The 21,351-nt window shown below is 34.2% G+C and overlaps 1 protein-coding gene across 2 annotated transcripts; it reads right to left on the reverse strand.

Moving 5' to 3' along the window:
* Positions 1-364: 364 nt before the first annotated feature.
* Positions 365-8,787, reverse strand: LOC134268526 (uncharacterized). Of its 2 annotated transcripts, none has more exons than XM_062750792.1 (4): positions 8,632-8,787; positions 2,798-2,975; positions 1,601-2,593; positions 365-1,163 (listed from the first exon to the last, which is right to left on the reverse strand). In XM_062750792.1, the coding sequence occupies exons 1-4, from the start codon at positions 8,654-8,656 to the stop codon at positions 1,142-1,144; spliced, it is 1,218 nt and encodes a 405-aa protein (XP_062606776.1). In that variant the 5' UTR covers positions 8,657-8,787; the 3' UTR covers positions 365-1,141. The 2 variants fall into 2 exon arrangements, with proteins under 2 accessions (XP_062606776.1, XP_062606777.1); XM_062750793.1 differs by lacking the exon at positions 8,632-8,787 and adding an exon at positions 5,790-6,069.
* Between the last annotated feature and the right edge of the window lie 12,564 nt (positions 8,788-21,351).

A 21,351-nucleotide genomic window follows, 5' to 3' on the forward strand; every position in this document is an offset into this window, starting at 1 on the left:
TAATCGATATGTTTATGGTACCTGCGTCTTATCAATTAAAAATGTGAAAGTACATGTCATTTCTCTGCCCTCAAAAGACAGAGAAAAAATTGGATTCAGTTTGCAAAGAAATATAATGTACATGTGACATCATAATTATTTAGTTAAAGACTATGTATATTTTTAGCAGATAACAATCCTGGATTAAAAGGTTTTTGTATGCAGAATTATATACATGTATTTCTGCCCTCCGGTTATACATGCGGTGTTCGTTAAGACATTAACCAGTTAATGCCTACATGTAGAAAGTGCTTACATCGATGAAACACGGCGAAAAAAAATTTCACACTGCTTCAAGGTCTACATCAAAAGAAGAAACACGAAAACATTTAACATTAAGTTTAATTGTTATATTCACACATATGGAAGACCAGAGATTTTTATTCACATGCCGACTTTGATTTTCTTTAACATGCTTGTCTTTTGAACACATACATTATCCTCAATTCTCAATAGCAGCTTACATTTACATCATACAAAAATACTAAACTTTCTTACTTTTTTGCACTCAGCTACACTAAGCCCAGACATACTGTATATAATATCTCAAAAGAGTTGATTTCTACAAAATCAAACACATTTACCGGTATTTTTTGCTAAGTTCGGATGTAATATACTTGAAGAAAGTGCAGTTAATAGAATATGATAAATAAATACCTGAAAGAAAATTCTTAATGAAAACAATGAATTTTGCTTTACGCACAAAACAAAAAAAAATCGCGGTGTACAATTTGTGTCTTGGACTCTCTGTCTTTGGCAAGCTTCAATGAAACAAGGTCACACATCGATAAATAATGTAATGTATATAAACTATATATAAAAATCATCACGTATAAATAAATACTGCTAAGAATTAGCCTATGTACATAATACTGACTAGAAGTAAATCACAAACTGTCAGGCAGTGTTTGTCTTTGAGCCATTATTTGGCCATAATGATTAGACCTGGAAAATCTAATCGAACACAGCGCGCTTTCAGCACTAAATATAGAAGCAGTTCACTTTGGACTAAATTTCGTGCATGGTGGACTGTTAATGTCTTTTGATGACTGATGGATGAAGTTTGGCACATCCTTTGCATTTTACTTGGTGGTTTTTGCAGTTAAAAGTATTCATAGTCACACCTGAAATGAAAAAAATATGAAGAATTATTAACTGCATGTAAATCCACTAAAACATGCAAGTTTACAAGACATGTTGAATTATGCATTGTCATTAAACTCATTTTACATTAATTGAATAAATAAAATTATTAGATTAATATCTAAATTTCATTGTATTTCTACATGCAGTACAATTTATAAAACGTTTCATGCATATAAACAGCGAGTACATTCCAAAAGCATCTACAATCTTTTAAAATAAGAATCAATTCAATGCAGCAAAGTGGCAAAAAAACATGATTGCAAATGTATATATACAGGAAAGTGGAAATATTCGTTAGAATATAGAGCAAAGTTCCATAGGAAACAACAATAAAGAGTTGTATTAGAAGAAAAGTTGACACAAGGGAAGTTGCAAACGACAAGCAAACGAATACGGCAAGCACGTGCAAGGATACCTCACGATAGGGGCGGAAATATTTCCATGGGCGTGTTCGATTCGATTATTTATTGTTTCTCTATTAGACACCGGGTAATCGGGTGGGATTTCTCGTGTGACATCTGTAAGCCTTTGACTTCGCCTGGTATATCGTGGTGGTATGTCGTTCACTGCTTGTCTGTACGAAGTTCTACGGGTATTGTGATGCCTGCCCGGGTAGTCGGGCGCGGGGGTGTAAGGCGGGGGTCCGTCCTCGTTTAAGAGACTGGGTGGGATGTCACACCATGCCCTTCTACCCCCTTCGTTCCTCACAAAAGAATAAAGTCCTTGCTCAGGATGATAAATTACATCTTGATAATGATCTTGATTTTCTGTCGCAGTAGGAACACTATTGGCCGTGCTTTCAGTCCGATCTCTTGCACGTGCCAAATAAGGGTAATCATAATTTCTTGTTCTGATATTCTGTCGTGATACACAATTTCTGTCAATGTAATTGTCTGACAGATTACTGTCAGACGGCAATCTTTGACTAGATTGACTTACATTCTCAACAATGTTCGTAGAAGCTGCACTTGGTGAGTGTCTTGGTACAGAGTCTGAATTATGCACAGCCAAAACGCGTGGATTCTGGGAAATTTGTTCACTAGTCTGAGTAACCACCACTTCTGAAGAAGCAGTAGAGGTCACTAGTTCTGGGGACCTATTTGTTGCAGAAAATAAATTACTAACCGGGTTTCCTGGACGTATTGGTGTCATCTCTGGGGTCCTCGTTGTCGTCTGCGCATTAGCTGCCGCTGGAAGAGTATCAGTATTCCCCACGACTTCGTTGTAGGGTGGAGGTTGAAGGTCATTGCTGGTGGGGGTGGCGTACACGGAGGATCGAGGACATTCACCCTCATTTCCGCGTATAATGGGGATCCATGTCCAAATTTCGTCGTAATTGGAGTATCCCTGATTTAAGCGACCATCTCGAGGATTGGCGCGTCTGGGGTCAATCCGCAAAACACGTGACCTGAATATACAAATATCATGTTTACTTTAGAAAAATGAAAAATTACATCTTATATATATCACTGGCCAATGAATCAATAGTTCTTTCCAAAGCAAAGCAATTTATTATCATATAAATCCAAAAGGAGAACATATTATAACATTTAATATATGATTTATTTATATAATAAAAGCAATTAAAATGCGATGATTAAAATTATTTTACCCATTTGCACACTGTGCTCCAGTTTTCTTGTTGTTTCTGAGAATGCAGACCAGCAGAATTAGGAGGGTCATTAACAGGACCCCTCCTGCCACCCACAGGATGATAATGACCGTCTCTATTTTCACTTCGTCTCTAACAATAATACCAGTACCATTCTTAGCTGCATTATCCGAAATATCTGAAACAAACACTTTCATATTTATAAGGATTCAAACCTTAGCTCAATACCACTTTCACAAAATTAAGATTGTCGTTGCACATTTTACATCCCCTAAAAATGTTATCACTTGGATATGGAATATAGCCCTATGCGGCTAGAACCATAATCCTTCGAAGTTACGATAAAAACCGAATATCATCCGTTATACACAGGTATGACCCCCGCTGTTCCAAGGCGGGCTGATATTGGTATATTTTATTGACCAACTGATAACTGCAGTATACAACTGCCCAGTCATAAATATTCCATAAATGGTCGTAAAATGCATGTGGTATGCTAGTTAGTGTACACCATTGAACATTTCGTCGCTGTTATATAGACATGGACATGGGAAAATATGAAGACCAACAGATTCGAGCGACCATATTATTTTTTTTTTCATTTAATAGATTTTATTTTTGTGAGACTTTTTATCATAGACCTTGTATAGATCATGTAGATGTATAGTTAGTAACAATGTTCAGCACTGATCAATGAAGTTTAGTCTCTGGATTCGAACGTACGTTGATACACACATGTAAAGCTTAATGCGGTCATTGATGTTAAGTTTACATAAATATATAGAGGCTAATTATGAGTTTTATATACACTGTAGTTTATATAGAGATTTAGATTGTATAACGTAGAAAGTTTAGTTCGCGACAAAAATATCTTCCGTTAAATTTGATACAGGAATTAATAACGAAAGAAGAACCTCCAAAGGAAATCTGTAAGTTTGAATAAAGTAAAAAATAATCTTAAAATCAAATTAAATTCAAATTTGAAAAAAAAAGAAATATTAAAGATTGTGTGTTTAAATACTAGATCACAATCCCCGAAAAACCACAAACTCACCCGAAAACAGAAGTCTATTCCATGTGACTGGCATGATGTTATAATAACGATGTTACACTGAATTATAATGAGCACAATAACCTTAAAAACACAACAGCCTAAAAGACCATGAATTTATATATATATCAAAAAGAAGTCGATGAACTCGAGTTTATCCCACTTTCCGCGTTGATCCCAACTGTCAGAGTAGCTGATGCAGATCGACGGACCCTAGTGGTCAATATTCGCTCGGACCTTCAATCCCCGAGGTCCTGCAATCCATCAAGCCGGACTCACGCGCAACAACACACCCTGGGGAGAGCGGCGCGATCTTTATCATATTCATATCTCATCGCAGGTGGGCATTTGTACTCCATCAAATTTGTCAAACGATTATGAGGTGATTGTAAATAATTTAATCCTTTTTTTATTTGTATATGGACCGTGGCTAGGTTTATCAGTTCTGTTTAGTTTATATATAACCTTATAGAGTTTGTAGTCTACACCAACTACAGAAGAGTTACTGCACCAAAACTTTTAAACAAAGAGAGTAGAATTAAATTGTACCCTTTTATATAAAACATGAGGTTAAATTCGGTGTGAAACACGAAGAAAATCTGGTGTCTTTCACTGGCCTGAGGGGATCGTTAACTAGTTGTCTTTTTTCTATTTAATGTTTCTTAATGTTTTTTGACCCTTCGTTCTTGTTAGCGGAAGTTTTATGATGTTAAGGTCTGTGTAAATTTTTATTTTAAATCTTGATTTCATTTACGTGCTTTTTAGGTTGTTTGATGTTTAATGACACGGAAGCGATCATCAAATTTTCGAGACTTTAATTGTTATTTAAAACTTTACAACTTCAGTATTGCGTTCATTCTGCTTTCTCTTATTTTAATTCTAATATAAACAAAGCGTTACATTTTGCACTTAAAATCCGTTTTAAAATCACCCCAAGGAAAATTCTATCATTTTAACATCTTAACTTTATTTTGCTTATATGTGAATAACTTTATGTAAATATTCTAATTTTAGGTTTAAAAATGTATATTTTATGGAGACAAATAGCATTCAGCATCTCTTACGCACATCCCCCTCCCGATAAAGATCGCATCTCATTGGTCGGGTCAAAACACCCGCGGCACGTGATCTATTCCGGAGATCCGACACACGTGGGAAACCAGGATGCCCATCAAATATCGCGCGCAGACACACCATACATTTCTTGGGGTATCTTGTGGTCTGTAGATCTTAGATAGTGGATTACATGTTAATATGGAAAAACAGATACACTATTTTTCTGGAGGGCGTGTGACATATATGTGTAGTTTGTTTTGATCTTATTCTGAATAAAACATACATTTTTTTTAACGGTGAAACCGGATTGTGCTCTTCATTTGTCTTCAAAGAAATTACACTTGTTTAACCCGACATTAAAATGTAAAATGTTTTTAAAAGTGTGGCTTAAGGTTATAATTTTATCAAAAGATTATACATAACGCGTCTTGTCAGTTTATATTTTAAAGATTACAAGTATTTTGATGAGTAACAGCAACTTTCTTTAAAACAATAAAATGGGTAAAAATACTTGTAATTAAACTTTAGAAGGGGTTTTCTACCCTGAGTACGTCAATATTACATTCTTCCTTGCCAAAGTAAATAAATGATTTTATATGACCTAACTGATATAAATTAACTTAAAATAATATAGATTAGACTGCGTATCGCAATACGATTTTGAAATATCGATATATTGGCAATATGCTTAGATTAAGGTATTTTGTCATTAAAATGATTAAATATAAAAAAGGACTTGTGAAAGTTTGTGATTAAGCCAAACTTGTGAAAGTTTGTGATTAAGCCAAACAGTAAGAAGTTGTTTTGTGGAAACATTTAAAAATCTTTAAACATATCGGTAATTTCAAATATTCTATAATTACAGTAACCAAAACATAAACTTACTTCTTAGACCTAAATCTTCCATAATATTCCGTTACCCTTTTGAAGTTAACGGGCATCTGTAAAAACTGACACTGACACTATCCTTACAAAGCCAAAAGGTTTTAAGCCCCTAAAAATTCATTATTCGTCACTGCGGGTATCTAATGCAAGGAAGCGCTGGACCAGACTCTAGACCCAGCATCCGCTCGGTTGTCACGCTGACGGGCTTTAGAAGGAAACCATCTCCTTCACTGCCAGCTTATCTCCCTTTGCACAAGAAACAGCAGGGTATGTACAAGATAAGAAGGAAATGGCGAACAAGATACTTAGGGGTGTCAGGCCTGTTGTTTATGTTTACACAGTCTGTCTTATATCGATGTATGAATAATGTTTATCTACTTCCATTGTGCAATGGATCCCTAATGAACTAATAAAAAGATGTTTTGCATAGTTGTCTGTAGCTCTGGCATCTTTTAGTACTTTGTTTTCATGCTTATGACTTGCAGAAATTGGGAAATTGGGACTTTATACGGAATGGTCAGTGTTTTACTTCGTTTGCTTTTCTATTAGGGCACGTGCACGTCCCCAAGAAAAAGAACAATGAAAGCCGTTTAATTGTTCTCAGCAAATTTCGCCAGATGCGGGGGAACGCTTGGATATCCCGGCGATGCACTTCATGTTTGACACCGAAACAAAAGCGTGTAAACGACAGTGATTATTTTTTCGCTCCTAATCAATTTTAGGCGTATAATTTTATTTAAGCGTTTAGTCTTCTTTTGATATGATAATTGTGTCTGAAGTTCAAAAGTTGCCTCTCTTTTGTTCTTGCTCTGAATCATGCATGAGTAACTGTCCTTCTGTCATGGAAATTGTTGAAGTTTGTTAAATTAAACCCCCTATAGCAAACTAGCTTCGCTCAAGTAGAAAATACACCATTTGTTTTTAAAATTAATTAAATATCTTCGACTGTAGGAGTATGACAAGTTTAGTTAGACACAAAGATAAAAAGGATTTCAAAGGAATACGAAAAGTGACAAACATACAGTAATTTAACCCTTTGTATTTCGAAGGATTTTGTGGGGTTTTTTTTTCTATTAAACTCTTCAAATCACAGTTCGAGGCGCTTGCAGTATGAATTTTATTATTATTTTTCCTGTAAGATTCAAATAAAAACTGAATAACTGTAAGATCTATATGTGAAGTACGTTAGACAAAGACTATATGCAGTATTCAATGGTTTCGTTGGTTGATTTAATAATCACGAAGACCCTAGCTTTAATCCTATTTTATCCACATATATTTGCCCTTAGATGTATCTTGTTAAACAAATACTGTTATTGAACAGGAAACGTGTGGTTTCACTAAAGAAAGCACCTCCTCCATTTAAAGGCGTATCCTTGGTTTACTTTGAGTCCATCTAGGGGAATTAATTTTCAATAAAACTGACATTATGTCCTAATTTGACAAGGTAAATTGCATACCTGTGCTGTTTACCTGCGGTTCATTAACTTCCCGTTAGAATACACGTGCGTGCGGGGGAGATATAGTTCAATTACACGGACGATTTACTGTAATAAAATTTCGAGACACGATTATGGTTTTATTGTGATTTTCCCTATAAACCTAACTTTAATTACATTGTTAAAAATTGGGATAAAGTCAATTACATTAAAAATTACAAAATATTTTGAAAACGCTAATCAATTCTAAAAGATAAGCAAGGTCCATGTCAAAACATGAGCTCCGTGTGTAACCCCTCCCTTGAGTTTTATATTCTTAGCTAAAATACGTTTACAGTTTACTCAAAATCTAATCCTCTCCCAACAGTTTTCCCGCTGTGTATATCCGTTATTTTCACAGTTTACATAACTGTGACCAATGATTCTATATGTAATGGTTAATTTTGCGGACATAATACCATCACACGTATCAATCGATCTGGCGGGCAGATGCTGCCACGATTTCTTGAACTGGGAATACACGTGCTACGTTTATTATTTATTTGTTTAGTTAGATCGATGCTTTCTTCTTAATCTGGGCTCATCTTCTCCTCTCTTCTCTCATTATATGAAGAGGCCTTTCATTGTCGAGGCTCGGGTAGCATGCCCTTTTCCCAGATGCATTTGATCAATATTCAGAAAAGGCTATAGTTGACATGGCAACTCAGTGAAATAGACAGCGGGGATTTATATCTATATTTCACGTTATCACATCAAAAAGAGGGGGAAAAAACTAATTAATATCAATATCCATAAATAGGCCTCCGTAAAAAATCTCAATTAATTATCGGTTTCATTTACTATGAGCAAGCACATCGAAATACCACCGCACTGTATTGCATTTTTAAAATTGCATTTCAAAATAATATGATTAATTGTGTTCTAGTATGATGTTCATCTGTCGAATATAGTGATGTTTACCTATTAATGATGATGTTTACACAAAATTCATAAATGGAATGCACAACGTTGTGTATTTCAAGTTCGTGAACTCATCAGGTGTAGCAAATGCACTTTTTGACAGTGACAAGTTTATTGCAAGGTATACAGAACTATTACCCCACGGTTATGAGTAAACAAGATTGTACAACATCAAATCTTTTATGATTCACATCCTCGTCAAGATAAATAAAAGATATACAGAGAGAGAGAGAGCGAGAGAGAGAGAATTTAACATGCAACATATCATTTTTATCTTCTATGTAATTTGCACTTATATGCTACATAGCAGTAAGTTTTTCCTTTCAGAAATAAAAATTTAAAACATGTTTACAGATACATGCAATTTCAATTCTGCCTATTTCTTTAATTATAATAGGCATAATCATTATATAAATTTTAAAATATCCTTTCAGTAAACTTACCCAATTTTCCATTCGCCATTTTCATTCAAGAACAAGATTATTATATTTGTCCGTCTCTCCATCAACACTTCAGTTTCATTTATAGTACAGAGACATATCATCTAATGCATGTCATCATAGCCACACGCCGAGGGAAAAACTCGTCATCTGATTGGCGAACAGTGGAGCGTGTCGAATACTTCGCATATTATCGGCAGCATCTTTCCCGGCACAAATTCGGACGTTGACACAGTCACCCCAGCATTACACCGTCCGGTAAAGTGCGTCGTTTTAGGTCACACAAAGCGCAGAATTTCCCATTCAGTGAAACGTACATAGCCCTTTGTGATGCAAGATAAAGTTTGTCACAAAGACAAACCTAGCCCCTATAACTATTAAGCAATTTGTCATTTCATAGGCAGATGAAATCAGCCGAAATTATAAAAGTCAATTTAGGTTAATCTATCCTCAAGATGTGACACAATGTTTTAACGATTTTAAAATGTTTCGGTCAATGGTCTTTGCTATAGGTGCATACCTCTCTCTCTCTCTCTCTCTCTCTCTCTCTCTCTCTCTCTCTTTTCTAGAATTGCTGAAATCATCCAGTGTATTTTTCAAAATGATTATGACAAAATAAGATTATAACTTTACTTTTTTTAATTAAAAAAATAAACGAACTTTGTATCTTATAAAACAATTTCTTCTGTTGGTTTGCAAAAAATTTTGAAGCTAAGCGATTTGATCCTTCATAAAAACTGCATAAATACAAGTTCCAGGCGATTAGTATTACTTTATGCCACACCTTTCCCCCTCTTTTTTTAAAAAAAAATTGCTTAACATCATTATTTTTTTTAAAATAAAACACTAGAGGTGCTGTGAGCAATGAGCTCACTAAATGATACCCCTGCCTCCCATATGGTTTTAATGACATGTAAAAAATTAAAGAATCTGTGAAAGTATCATAAAATTTTGTCCAGTGGTATAGGAGGAGTTGCGGATAAGAGATAGGTACCCTTCAATACTACAGAAAAAATGGCAGTGTCAATGTTTTGCTCTGGAAACCCCAAATTATGTGTCCGATCAAAAAGTAAAATAGGAGGTGCACAATGGCATTATATAAAAAAGATTCTGTGAAAGTATCAGCAAATTTCATTCAGCGGTATAAAAGGAGGAGCAGATAAGAGATGGATACCCCAAGCGTTACAGACAGACAGACGGACGGACATTCCGATTACTATATACCCTCCCGGTTTTCAAGCGGGGGTATAATAAAAGTGAACTTGAAACGACGAAAGTCCTTCTATCTCTTTAAATGCTTATTGAAAAAAATCTTCCCCGTGGAACATTTTATGTTGCATTTCACTGAGAAATTTTAATGTAGGAATATGTCTTTATACCCTCCGCTTGAAAATGGGAGGGAATATGGAATCGGTATGTCCGTCCGTCCGTCTGTACGTCCGTCTAGTTGTACGTCTGTCTAGCTGTCTGTACGTCCGTCTGTCCATCTGTCTGTTACGTTTTGGGGTACCCATCTCTTATCCGCAACTCCTCTTATACCACTGAGTGAAATTTAATGAAACTTTAACAGAATCTTTATTACATATTGCCATTGACCTAGATAGTCAAAAAGGCAAGAAATATACATCAGGTTTAATAAGAATTAACGCACACACACACACACACACAGAGAGAGAGAGATGAAGAGACTCGAATTAAAAGCTAAACCATGACAAAGGTGATATAAATTAAACATTCACGTTTTCAAAGGCTACTTTACCAAAATAAACCACGACTGCTCTTGCTATCTAAATCGACTTTTTTTTTCAATATATTTGCTGATTTTAGAGGTACTGTGAGCAATAAGTTCACTAAATGAAATCACCCACCTCCCATATAGTTATAATTATGGCACGCCAAATTCACAAAAATGAGCAAAACATAGTTTCACAGTCGATAAACTAGGTTTATCGGTTGTAAACTATAGTTTACGGACTGTAAACTATAGTTAACGACGTTAATCTATATTTTACATCTGTAAACTATAGTTAACGCGATAATCTATGTTTCAGAACCGTAAACTATACTTAACACCAAAAACAATCATTTGCGATTGCAAAACATAGATTATCTGATAAATACAGTTTCAAGATTGTAAACTATGGTTTACAACTCTTATCTATAGTTAACGATCATAAATTATAGTTTACAGACGTGAATCTATGTTTATCAACAAAATCTACTGTTAACGTTTTATTACAGACAGATGAACTTAGATTAGCATTCGTAAACTATAGTTAACAACCGTTAAATATAGTTTTACAGATGAAAACTATACTTAACGAATTGTAAACTATAGTTCACGGTTTGTAAACTATAGTTTACAGTCGATAAACCTAGTTTATCAATTTTGAAACTATATTTAGCACGCCAAATTCACAAAAATGAGCTAATCATAGTTTCACAGTCGATAAACTAGGTTTATCGATTGTAAACTATAGTTTACGGACTGTAAACTATAGTTAACGACGTTAATCTATATTCTACATTTTTAAACCATAGTTAACGCGATAATCTATGTTTCAGAACCGTAAACTATACTTAACACCAAAAACAATCATTTGCGATCGCAAAACATGGATTATCTGATAAATACAGTTTCACGATTTGTAAACTATGGTTTACAACTCTTAACTATAGTTAACGATCGTAAATAATAGTTTACAGACGTGAATCTATGTTTATCAACACAATATATTGTTAACGTTTTATTACAGACAGATAAACTTAAATTAACATTCATAAACTATAGTTAACAACCGTTAAATATAGTTCTACAGATGAAAACTATACTTAACGAATCTTTGACTATAGTTTACGGTTTGTAAACTATAGTTTACAGTCGATAAACCTAGTTTATCAATTGTGAAACTAGGTTTAGCTATTTTTTGTGAATTTGGCGTGCCATATATAATGGCAAAATCCATGTTTTGCTCCGGGAGACCCAAAATAAGTGTCCGATCAAAAAGTAAAATAGAAGGTGCATGATGGTATTATGTATTGATTAATCTTTGAAAGTATCATTAAATTTTATCCATTAGTATAGGAGGAGTTGTGGATAAGAGATGCATGGGTCCCCTCAGTAATATTGAAAGAATGACCATGTTCATGTTATGCTATCAGAAACCCAAAATATGTGTCCGACCCAAAAGTTAAATAAAAGGTGCACAATGGCATTATGTAACAAAGATTCTGTGAAAGTCTCATTAAACTTCATTTAGTGGTATAAGAGGAGTCGGATAAGGTACCCAAAGCGTAACAGACGGACGGACAAACAGACGAACGGACATCCCGATCACTATATATCCCCCCCCCTGCTTTTCAAGTGGGGTGGGGTATAAAGATATCAAACTGAATAGTTAAGAAATACACTAACATACATAGTCAATTTGTTTATACTTGTATTTGACGTCAGCAATCGTCTTCATAAGTATAGAGATCCTCCTTAAAGATTTTCAGGCAAAGGGCGATAACTTCCTTAATTGTTTCTCAGAATTCCAAATGTAAGTCCCGACCACATATACTTGTGGATAGGACCCCCGGGGCTTATTGGACATTTTTTTTTCACAAATTATATTTATTACACTTAAATTCATCATGTTTACAATAGGAAAAAATAGCCGACTCTACATTACAAGAGATCTTATAATGTATTGTGGTTTTTTTTGTGGAGCGATTATTTTCGGGGTTTTACGATTTTTTCCTATTGTAAACATGATGAAAAGTGTAATAAATATAATTTGTGAAAAAATGTCCAATAAGCCCCAGGGTTGAATATCAGGGGTGGGGGGTGTCCTGTCCACAAGTACCTGTGGTCCAGACGTACATCCTCTGTCAAAATAAAACACGCAATTTTTTTTGTCCAAATTTTAATATTTCCTCAATCAATCGCTCAAACGTCAGCTTTTCTTCAAAATCGTTGAGCTTAATTTTCAAAGTAGAAAGATGTATGTGCATGTTTTCTTTTACTTGAATTCTATTTTTGCAGAAGTCTTTAAGGTAGATTACCATTTTTTTTGAGTTACTTAACTTACTTTTAAATCTTCCGTAAGTTTCAGACTGACTCAAGTACATGTATATAGCTGAGCATTGGTTCTGCATAGAAACAAGAAGGCTCGCATACAGTACATAGATTGGAAGAAACAGTAACAAAGAAAACAGAGGATGTTTTTTGCTATTGCGAAATCCACTGACGTATCAAGTACTTTTGCATTAAAAAAATATATAGATTAGAAGTGATAGATAAGGACAAATATTTGAAATATACATTAAATTTAAAACCATCATGTTAGAACTTTTACCTCTCAGTGGTGACTTATGACAAGTGATTTGAACTTAGTTCACCGCAAATCCGAAATTCATGCATTTTAAGAGAGAAATGAGGCAGGTATTTATTTCCTTTTAATGCGATTTTCAATTTATTTTCATCCCAAATATATGACAAACGTGTGAAAGTACTGATTTTTCAAAATCCGATTTATAGAATTTTTTGAATTTTTTAAATATTTTTTATAACACATGTAAAATAAAAAAAAAAAAAACAGGCTAATTCAGGGAATTTCTGTCCCCCGCTTAGGGAAAAAGTAAACCATGCGCAGTTCGGGGGGAGGGGTCGGGGGTCGGATCCCCCTGACTGAATTTGTAGAATTATTAAATGTATACATGTATACTGAAGCAAATAAAATAAGCCAATATGGATTAAAGATTTGATTGATTATTCTTTAGTATGTGTATAGAAGATTCTTTTTATATGGAATATTTATCACACTGTAATGATGATTTTATGAGTTTATACAAGCCAGACCTCATAAATTTTTCATTTCACATGCTGAATACTATCATTTGGTAAAAAAAGTATTTCGGGAAAAAAAGAAAAAAAAAGTGAATCATCCGGGATTCGAACTCGAGACCTCTCACATGTGAAGCGAGAGACCTCTCACGTGTGTATATAAGTCGATATTGTCAAAATTTTACACAATGCGAGTCAAAATTTTACACAATGCAGACATAACACTAGACCACGGAACCACTATAACTATATTTAAAAATTGAAATATTGCCCTTTGAGAGGGGTGAAGACGAAATATAGTGTTACACACAGAGAGAATGTATAAATTTACGACCTTGAACTTTGACCTTTTGACCTCAAAATCAATAGGGGTCTTCCTTAGGCCACAGAGAGTAGTTATGTAAAATTTCATTGCAAAAGCACAAAGGGTTCTTGAGATATCGCGCGGAAACGAAAATGTTATAACAGACAGAATTTGCTAATTTATGACCTTGACCTTTGATCTTTTGACCTCAAAATCAATAGGGTTCTTTTTTCGTCCATAGGAAGTTGCTAAGCAGAATTTCATTGCGAAAGCTCAAAGGGTTCTCGAGATATCGTGTGGAAACGAAAGCGTTACAGACAGACAGAAAGACGGACGGACAGACCCAAATTAATATCCCCCACTTTTCAAGCGGGGAACAAAAAAAAAATTAAACACATTCTATAGGATTTAAAGCAAATCCATAACATGTTCATCATGCAAATTATGCAAGTGATGAAAAGGACAGTTTTAACTTACCTTAATTTTTAAGTATCAAAAGAAAACGTACGAAGTAAAAATAGCTCTGATATTTTTGCCACGAACTTGTGAATCCTGTCTGTACCAAGAAAAGGTTCTGAACATATGAAGAGAACAGATGAAAAGACAACAACATAGGGTAAGCCAGAAAAAGTGTAAAATTACACCTATTATCTGACAATACAGTGTGGACCTTCGTATAACATGGGCTACCTACTGTATAAGTTATTTGCATACAGAAAAGAGAAAACGTCAAACTCCATACAGTGTCAATTCTTGGGAACTACTTTTTCCCTACGAATGGAGTTGTTTGGAGCTTGAGAAAAGATTTTCAGAGTATTCAAACCAGGAAGGGTGCGTAATTCGGGAACAAATACAATGAAGCGCATTGAAGTGGTAAAATTTTCTGTTTGGATGAAACGTTCTGAGTCATGCTTTGAACGTCAATTATAACATAATGACACGCCCATTTCTTTAGAAACGAAAAAGAAATATTCGCCGTAATGTTTATAACACCCCACTCTTCGTGACAAGCAACATGATTTACACCAAAATAGAGATTTTTAAAGTTAAAGAGAGAGAGTTAGAGAGTTCCCGCTTCTGTAAAACAAGTATTGCAACGAATTTGTTCATAATTATGAATTTATCGTGTTTATTGGAGTTACCATAACACATGTATCTGTCGAACACGTACTTGTTCGGTGTTTATGCAGACCGTCAATTTGATTGGCTACTATATTTATGGAATACCTGTTTTACAGGTATTCGAATGATTCATTTGACCGAACAAAGATGCGATACTGATCATGTTTAAAACAGTTGTTGGGTTCTACAGTATGCCAACATAAACGCAATCGAAAACTTTCAAGTATGGACACGATAATTTTGTACCTGTCAAAATCTAACATAAAATCGCCAATATTAAAGGTTTCTTGCGTCTTCTTTACAATGATTTGACCATTGATGTCCATTAATGTAGTCAATTTTAACTTTGCTTTTGCTAATCATTCTCTGACGACAAAAACAGTACATAAAACATAAACAAATTAGGATATATATGAAGAATCTAGATATTTACCGGTATGTATACGAACGGCAAAATATGCATGTATATCCGGTAGTATATTTTTCTTGTGCTATTAGAGCGTCTTTAATATTAGAAAATTTTAAACCTTTTGAATCAATAAAATATATTCATCTCCTTGAGCTGTAAATTTTGCGGACAATTTGGCGGGTAAAGTTAGAGGATCCTTCTGTCAAACTGTTTGGTATAAGACAAGCGCGGAAACAAATTCGCTTGAAACGTAAAATGAAAGTATCTCGCTCTATATGTTGTAACAAAAGGAGATATCGGTAAAAAGAAAAACTCACTCAAATAAATTCTGTTGGCCTTGGGGAAAATATTGGTATAAATAGTTTTCCTAAAGATTTACCAACTAAATTCATAACTTTACTGTATCATTGCTTGTCGATTCGACTTTCAGTTGACATAAAATAAACAATACATAATTGATTCATTTTGGATGGTGTATGATTGGTATACACTTTTCTCGGATCAAAATATTTCCAGGAAAGCAGATGTTGTCCTTTGCCTGAAATAAAATATTAACCATTTTTAGTTAAGAATTCAAGATTTTCATGTTTCATGTTTTTATGGGTAACGTTCTCCACCCAGTAAGACAGACAACTGTGTTTGTGAACAATTAATATTCAAACAAAGCTGCTACAAAGCATATTTTCTAAGATCTGGACAAATGAAGGGACAGTTTTCTATTTCAAGTTCTAAAAGAGCAGTATAGAGAACACTGCTGAAAACCCTCCTCGTTTACAGCATAATATAATAAGAAAAAATGTTTCATTTACTGGCATTTTTATTGTATTAAATTTAACATATTTTACCTCAACTTTCCTTTTCAAGAGTTTCTCATTTAGGTCTACCATTGGAATGAATATTATAATTCTCTCATTAAGGATTTCTTATATACTTTGGTTGATCCGTACATCGGTTTGCATCGGTCCTGGCAGGAATTGTTTTGGTCTTAGGTATTTCATTTCTTCATTTCCCTCACAATGAGAACAAAACTGATTCCTGATCGGATGAACAGATGGATAATTGCTAACGTCTGGCAAAATCAAGCAAGCGGTTTTTTTTAATTTTACATCCAAGATATTTGAATGATTGCATGTTTTGATGTCATCATATTCATTTGAATAGCACATTTGACAAATTTTCATTTTTAAACCTCCCAATGGGCATAAATGCATGGGGACTGGAATATTCGCACATCCACTTCACAACTTGATCCTTTTCATTTCGTGTGCAATTCCAATTTTATACTGAAGTTTCTAGATCACAAGCAACCGTTTCGAATGTTTCCGATATTGACAATTTTGAGTCTGAGCTTGTTTAATGAGTTGATCAAAATTTATGAAAAAGAAATAAATATATCAAACTGCGACTTGCAAATGATGTTGAAGTCGACAATCTTATAAGGGTCGTGAAAAAGACTGTGATCTTCAATTGTAAAGTGCATAATACAAAGATAAAAATGTTTCTGTAAGTTATATTATTTGAATATCTCAGAATGTCATAATTATTTGAATTCTCTTCGCACAGTTATTGTTATTTGACTTTTTATATTCAATGGTAGATTTCTATTTCATGTTATTATACCCCCCCCCCCCGCTTGAAAAGTGGGAGGGTATATAGTGATCGGGATTTCCGTCCGTCTGTTACGCTTTATCTCTTATCCGCAACTCCTCTTATACTACTGAATGAAATTTAATGAAACTTTCACAGAATCTTTATTACATATTGCCATTGTGCACCTCCTATTTTACTTTTTTATTCGACACATATTTCAGGTTTCCCATAGCAAAACATGGACATTGCCAATATATGTTTACCTATGACGTCACATAGAAGCTTCTCGATAACATTTGATAGGACGGGTTATTCCTCTTTACACATTACCGTAAAACAATATATAGCAACACATGGACATTATGGGAGGCGGGGGTATCATTTAGTGAGCTCATTGCTCACAGTACCTCTAGTTTTCATAGCACCTTGTGACAACTAGAATACCTCCATGTCTTCGAATCTTAGAGAAGGGAGATACTCGGTCGATGCATTCTACTGGAAGTGGATCATGTGGCCTGTAGGAGTTAGCATCCCTTGTTGACGTGGACACACGCCGTGAGCTTACACTGTTAATCTTTCCATGGTTTCAAATGGAAAATGAATGCCACTCCCGTTGGAATCTCTTATCATTCTAAGAAGGAAATTATTTCTAAAGGTTGCGTCAAATTTTTTTTAGAATGCTTTCTTTTTATCAAAAGTGTAATATTCACGTAGAGTGGTTTGAAAAGTCAAAAAAAGATATTGCAAGATCTCTTTGCTTTCACTACCACGGCAACGCGGATAGTCCGTATTCGTTATAGGAGTATTACAATGAAAACAGGAATTTTTATACAGAAACGTCATCGTTGAATTAGAGGCCTGTTGACATTTTTGGACTGTTTCATTGTTGTGTAAAGCACAGGTGTCTAATGTTGGTCCAGGTCTTTTTAATTCTGTCAATATAATTTGAACAAATAGCAAAAATATTACCTGAAGTCTAAACTGATTAATCAAGCGGTATCTAAATCTCCATCATCTGGACAAGATTAAGTTTGATACCTAAAAGGATTTTAATGTATTGGAGGATAATTCCCTGCACACTAGATGGTGGAGAATATACAACAATTGTTTTATGAACCCTTGACAAGAATTGCAGTTGTTAGTAAGATTCAATAAAGTTGATGAAATTCAATTTAACTGGATTTTGAAACAACGAAATGTTCCATTTTACCAAATTGAATTTGTATCATCCGTGACAATGTGCACAGAAAACATTGCGATAAGAATAATTACTAACAAGAGAGCTTACAGGATTATAAAATTCAAACTCGCCAGAAGCATTTTTACATGTTTGTCTCTCAGCCTCTGTGGAAAATTCAGGACAAGTGATTATTTCGTACTGTGGCATGAGAGTAAATGACGACATTTGTTCCAAATGGATATGATGGGTATCCAACGTGGCTAATGAACTTTGAAAAAAACTTATCTGGACAACAATTAAAGTCTTGAAAGCAAGATTCTTCACGGGAACAAGGCTGACAACGAGATAATATCGGGAGGGGTCTATTTATTCATTATACCATATCAATAAAAGCACATGTTTTTCTCTCAACAGACTTCTTTGTAAATTGTCATCAACCGAGAAATATTGAATCCAGAAGTCTGACAAATACAAATCATCAGACAGAAAGCAGATATCTGGTAAAGTTTCCTTCAATGTTTATTTATTCACGTTGAAATTTGGAATAACGATGATTTTGTCACTTTGAAGGTATTGCAGTGGAGTGATGCGTTTGCAAATTTGTCCAATGTTTAATGCACTCAGTTCTAGTGCTTCCAAGAAACAATGTGAGCCTCGTTATATATCAAAGAAGAGGTGTCAAACTGTATTTTAAAAAAAAATACTAAGATAAATACATATATCCCCCACCTGAAAAGCGGGAGAGTTAGTGATCGGGATGTCCGTCCGTCTGTCCCTTATGCTTTGGGATACCCATCTTGTATCCACAACTCTTCTTAATGAAATTTAATGAGTCTTTCGCAGAAAGTTTGACCTCCCATTTTACTTTTTGATCGGTAACATATTTCGGGTTTACCATAGCAAAAAAAATTATACTTTCAATATATCAAATAATATTTACATTTCCAATGTCTTTGTCCGAGATAAAATTAGTTAAATTACCAATTGTAAATGTACTTTATTTCCCCATCAATGTATTGGCGCGGTTCCAAAAAAACCACGTGCAGGGCGGAATCAAAGAATATAAATATAAGGAATAACTGTCAGATTTTTCAATTTCATGAAGATGATCAATCGATTGGCTTGCTTGATAACAATCAATTGGCTTGCTTGATAATTTTATGCATAAACGCCTTCGGCATTTATGCAAATTATCACGCAAGCCAATCGATTGATCACTTCATGAAATCGAAAAATAAGACAGTTATTCCTTAATTGAAGACGTATTTAATCAAAAAATACAACTTAATAAAATTTTAAGCTGTCGTAAAACAATTATTCACGGTGAAACGAAGAATGTTGACCCGATTTGAAAAATGATTCAAGTTCATTTTCCTCGTGGAACACTTTAAAACTTTTTAACGTTGAGACCAATATCAGCGAAATAATACTCGGTTTTTTTTCTCTCAAAAATACGTGTCTTGTTTGATATTGTTTGTTGTTTAATGTCGCTTTTGACAATTATTTTAATTATCATATTGAGACGCCATTACTTGCCGATTGAGGTCTGCAAATACGTTAACTTGGTACTTCGGGTTGAGCAGTGGTGAAACTTTTTGGTACCAATACCTACTGCGAAATGAGACCAATATAACTTTCTCCCATGTTGATATAAATAAATCACATGTTTACATATTATTATCTAGATAGAGTTATTGCAGGTGGATATAATTATTTCATGTTGACGTTATCATTTTGCAAATTGACATACTTTCTTCTCACGATAACAAAGATTATTTTGAATACAGGGAGCAAAAATATGCCATAATTGTATTTCTATGTTACAGTAGTACTATTTAAACGATTACTTTAATCAGATAAAATAAACTTAAATATTCCAATATAGTTATTTTCACTTTCCACCTGTTTTAATTATTTTCCCCTTTTCCCCCATTTCGATATGTTTTTAGAGAATTATCATTTTTAATCGCATTATGAGAAAAGAAACTTGTCTAATGTCTCTTAAAATCTGTGAAAGAACAACTGCTTAAATATCGCTTATCATTAGCTGCTAGTCAGGGATCTGAAAAAAGAACAGATTCTCACTCTTTAAATGCGTCATGTGATTAGAATAACTATTTATTGTCTAAACAGGGTGTATATTCAACTATTTGTGAGTATGTTCAGTATCAAAGGTAAGAATTAGAAAAAGTTGTTTGAAAAGTATTTTGAAGCATTTAATTTTTTCATCTCACATTTAATTCAGTTCATATTTTTGTTTGCCGTTTAAATCCTCCTTTAGTTTAAGAATCTGCAATTGATTCAAAATTGGCTTTACTGAAATTATACTCATACAAGGATGCTTTCAATTGAAAGCGGTTTTCATTATACCCCCGCTTTAAAAGTGGGAGGGTATATACTGTAATCGGTATGTTCGTCCGTCCGTCTGTTACGCTTTGGGGTACCCATCTCTCTTATACCACTGAATGAAATTTAATGAAACTTTCACAGAATCTTTATTACATATTGCCATTGTGCACCTTCTATTTTATTTTTTGATCCGACACATATTTTGGGTTTCCCGTCCACAGCAAAACATGGACTTTGGCATTATAAGCATATGGGAGGCGGGGGGTATCATTTAGTGAGCTCATTGCTCACAGTGCCTCTAGTTTCATCAGGTTTTATGTCAAAATTAAAATTATTTTGTTTTAACACCTACACATTAAAATAAGGCACGGGTATTACGCGCCCGTTGTTATCCAGGATGTCCTTCCCCACGTCAATTTTTCACACCATTTTCTTTCTCAAACTCTTCATACATATTTAGCAGTAGCAAAATCATCTCTAGAATTATCGCAGGCTGTGTCATGTAGACGAACGTGTATAAGAATTTCAAACCACTTTGTAAGCAGAATTTATACTTATTTTAGTTAATTACCCAGTTTAAAAACGTCTTTATTAGTCTCCCATTTAAGAATTTCAAACCTATAAATCTTTTTAATTATGATATGTGGTGTTCAGACAATATGCAATTTGGTGTCAGTTTTGAAGTTTCTATCCTCGTGAAAGAAATCAAAAGTAATGGCTAAGGATAAGTTTTTGAAAGGTAGGTCAAACTCAAAGGTCAAAGGGTCAAAGTTGATGGTTTCTTAAGAAAGGTTTAATGTAACAAAGATTACATATGTGAAGTATGAAAACCCTAGCCCTTACCGTTCAAAAGTTATGGCCAAGGTTAAAGGTTTTTTTCATACGTAAGGAAATATCCAAGGTCAAGGTCAAAAGGTCAAAGTTTTTAGTATCCAATGAAA

This window comes from Saccostrea cucullata, unplaced genomic scaffold (assembly GCF_032062105.1).
Source record: "Saccostrea cucullata isolate Sc308-1 unplaced genomic scaffold, CSIRO_AGI_Scuc_v1 ctg640, whole genome shotgun sequence".
Classification (NCBI taxonomy): Eukaryota; Metazoa; Mollusca; class Bivalvia; order Ostreida; family Ostreidae; genus Saccostrea; species Saccostrea cuccullata.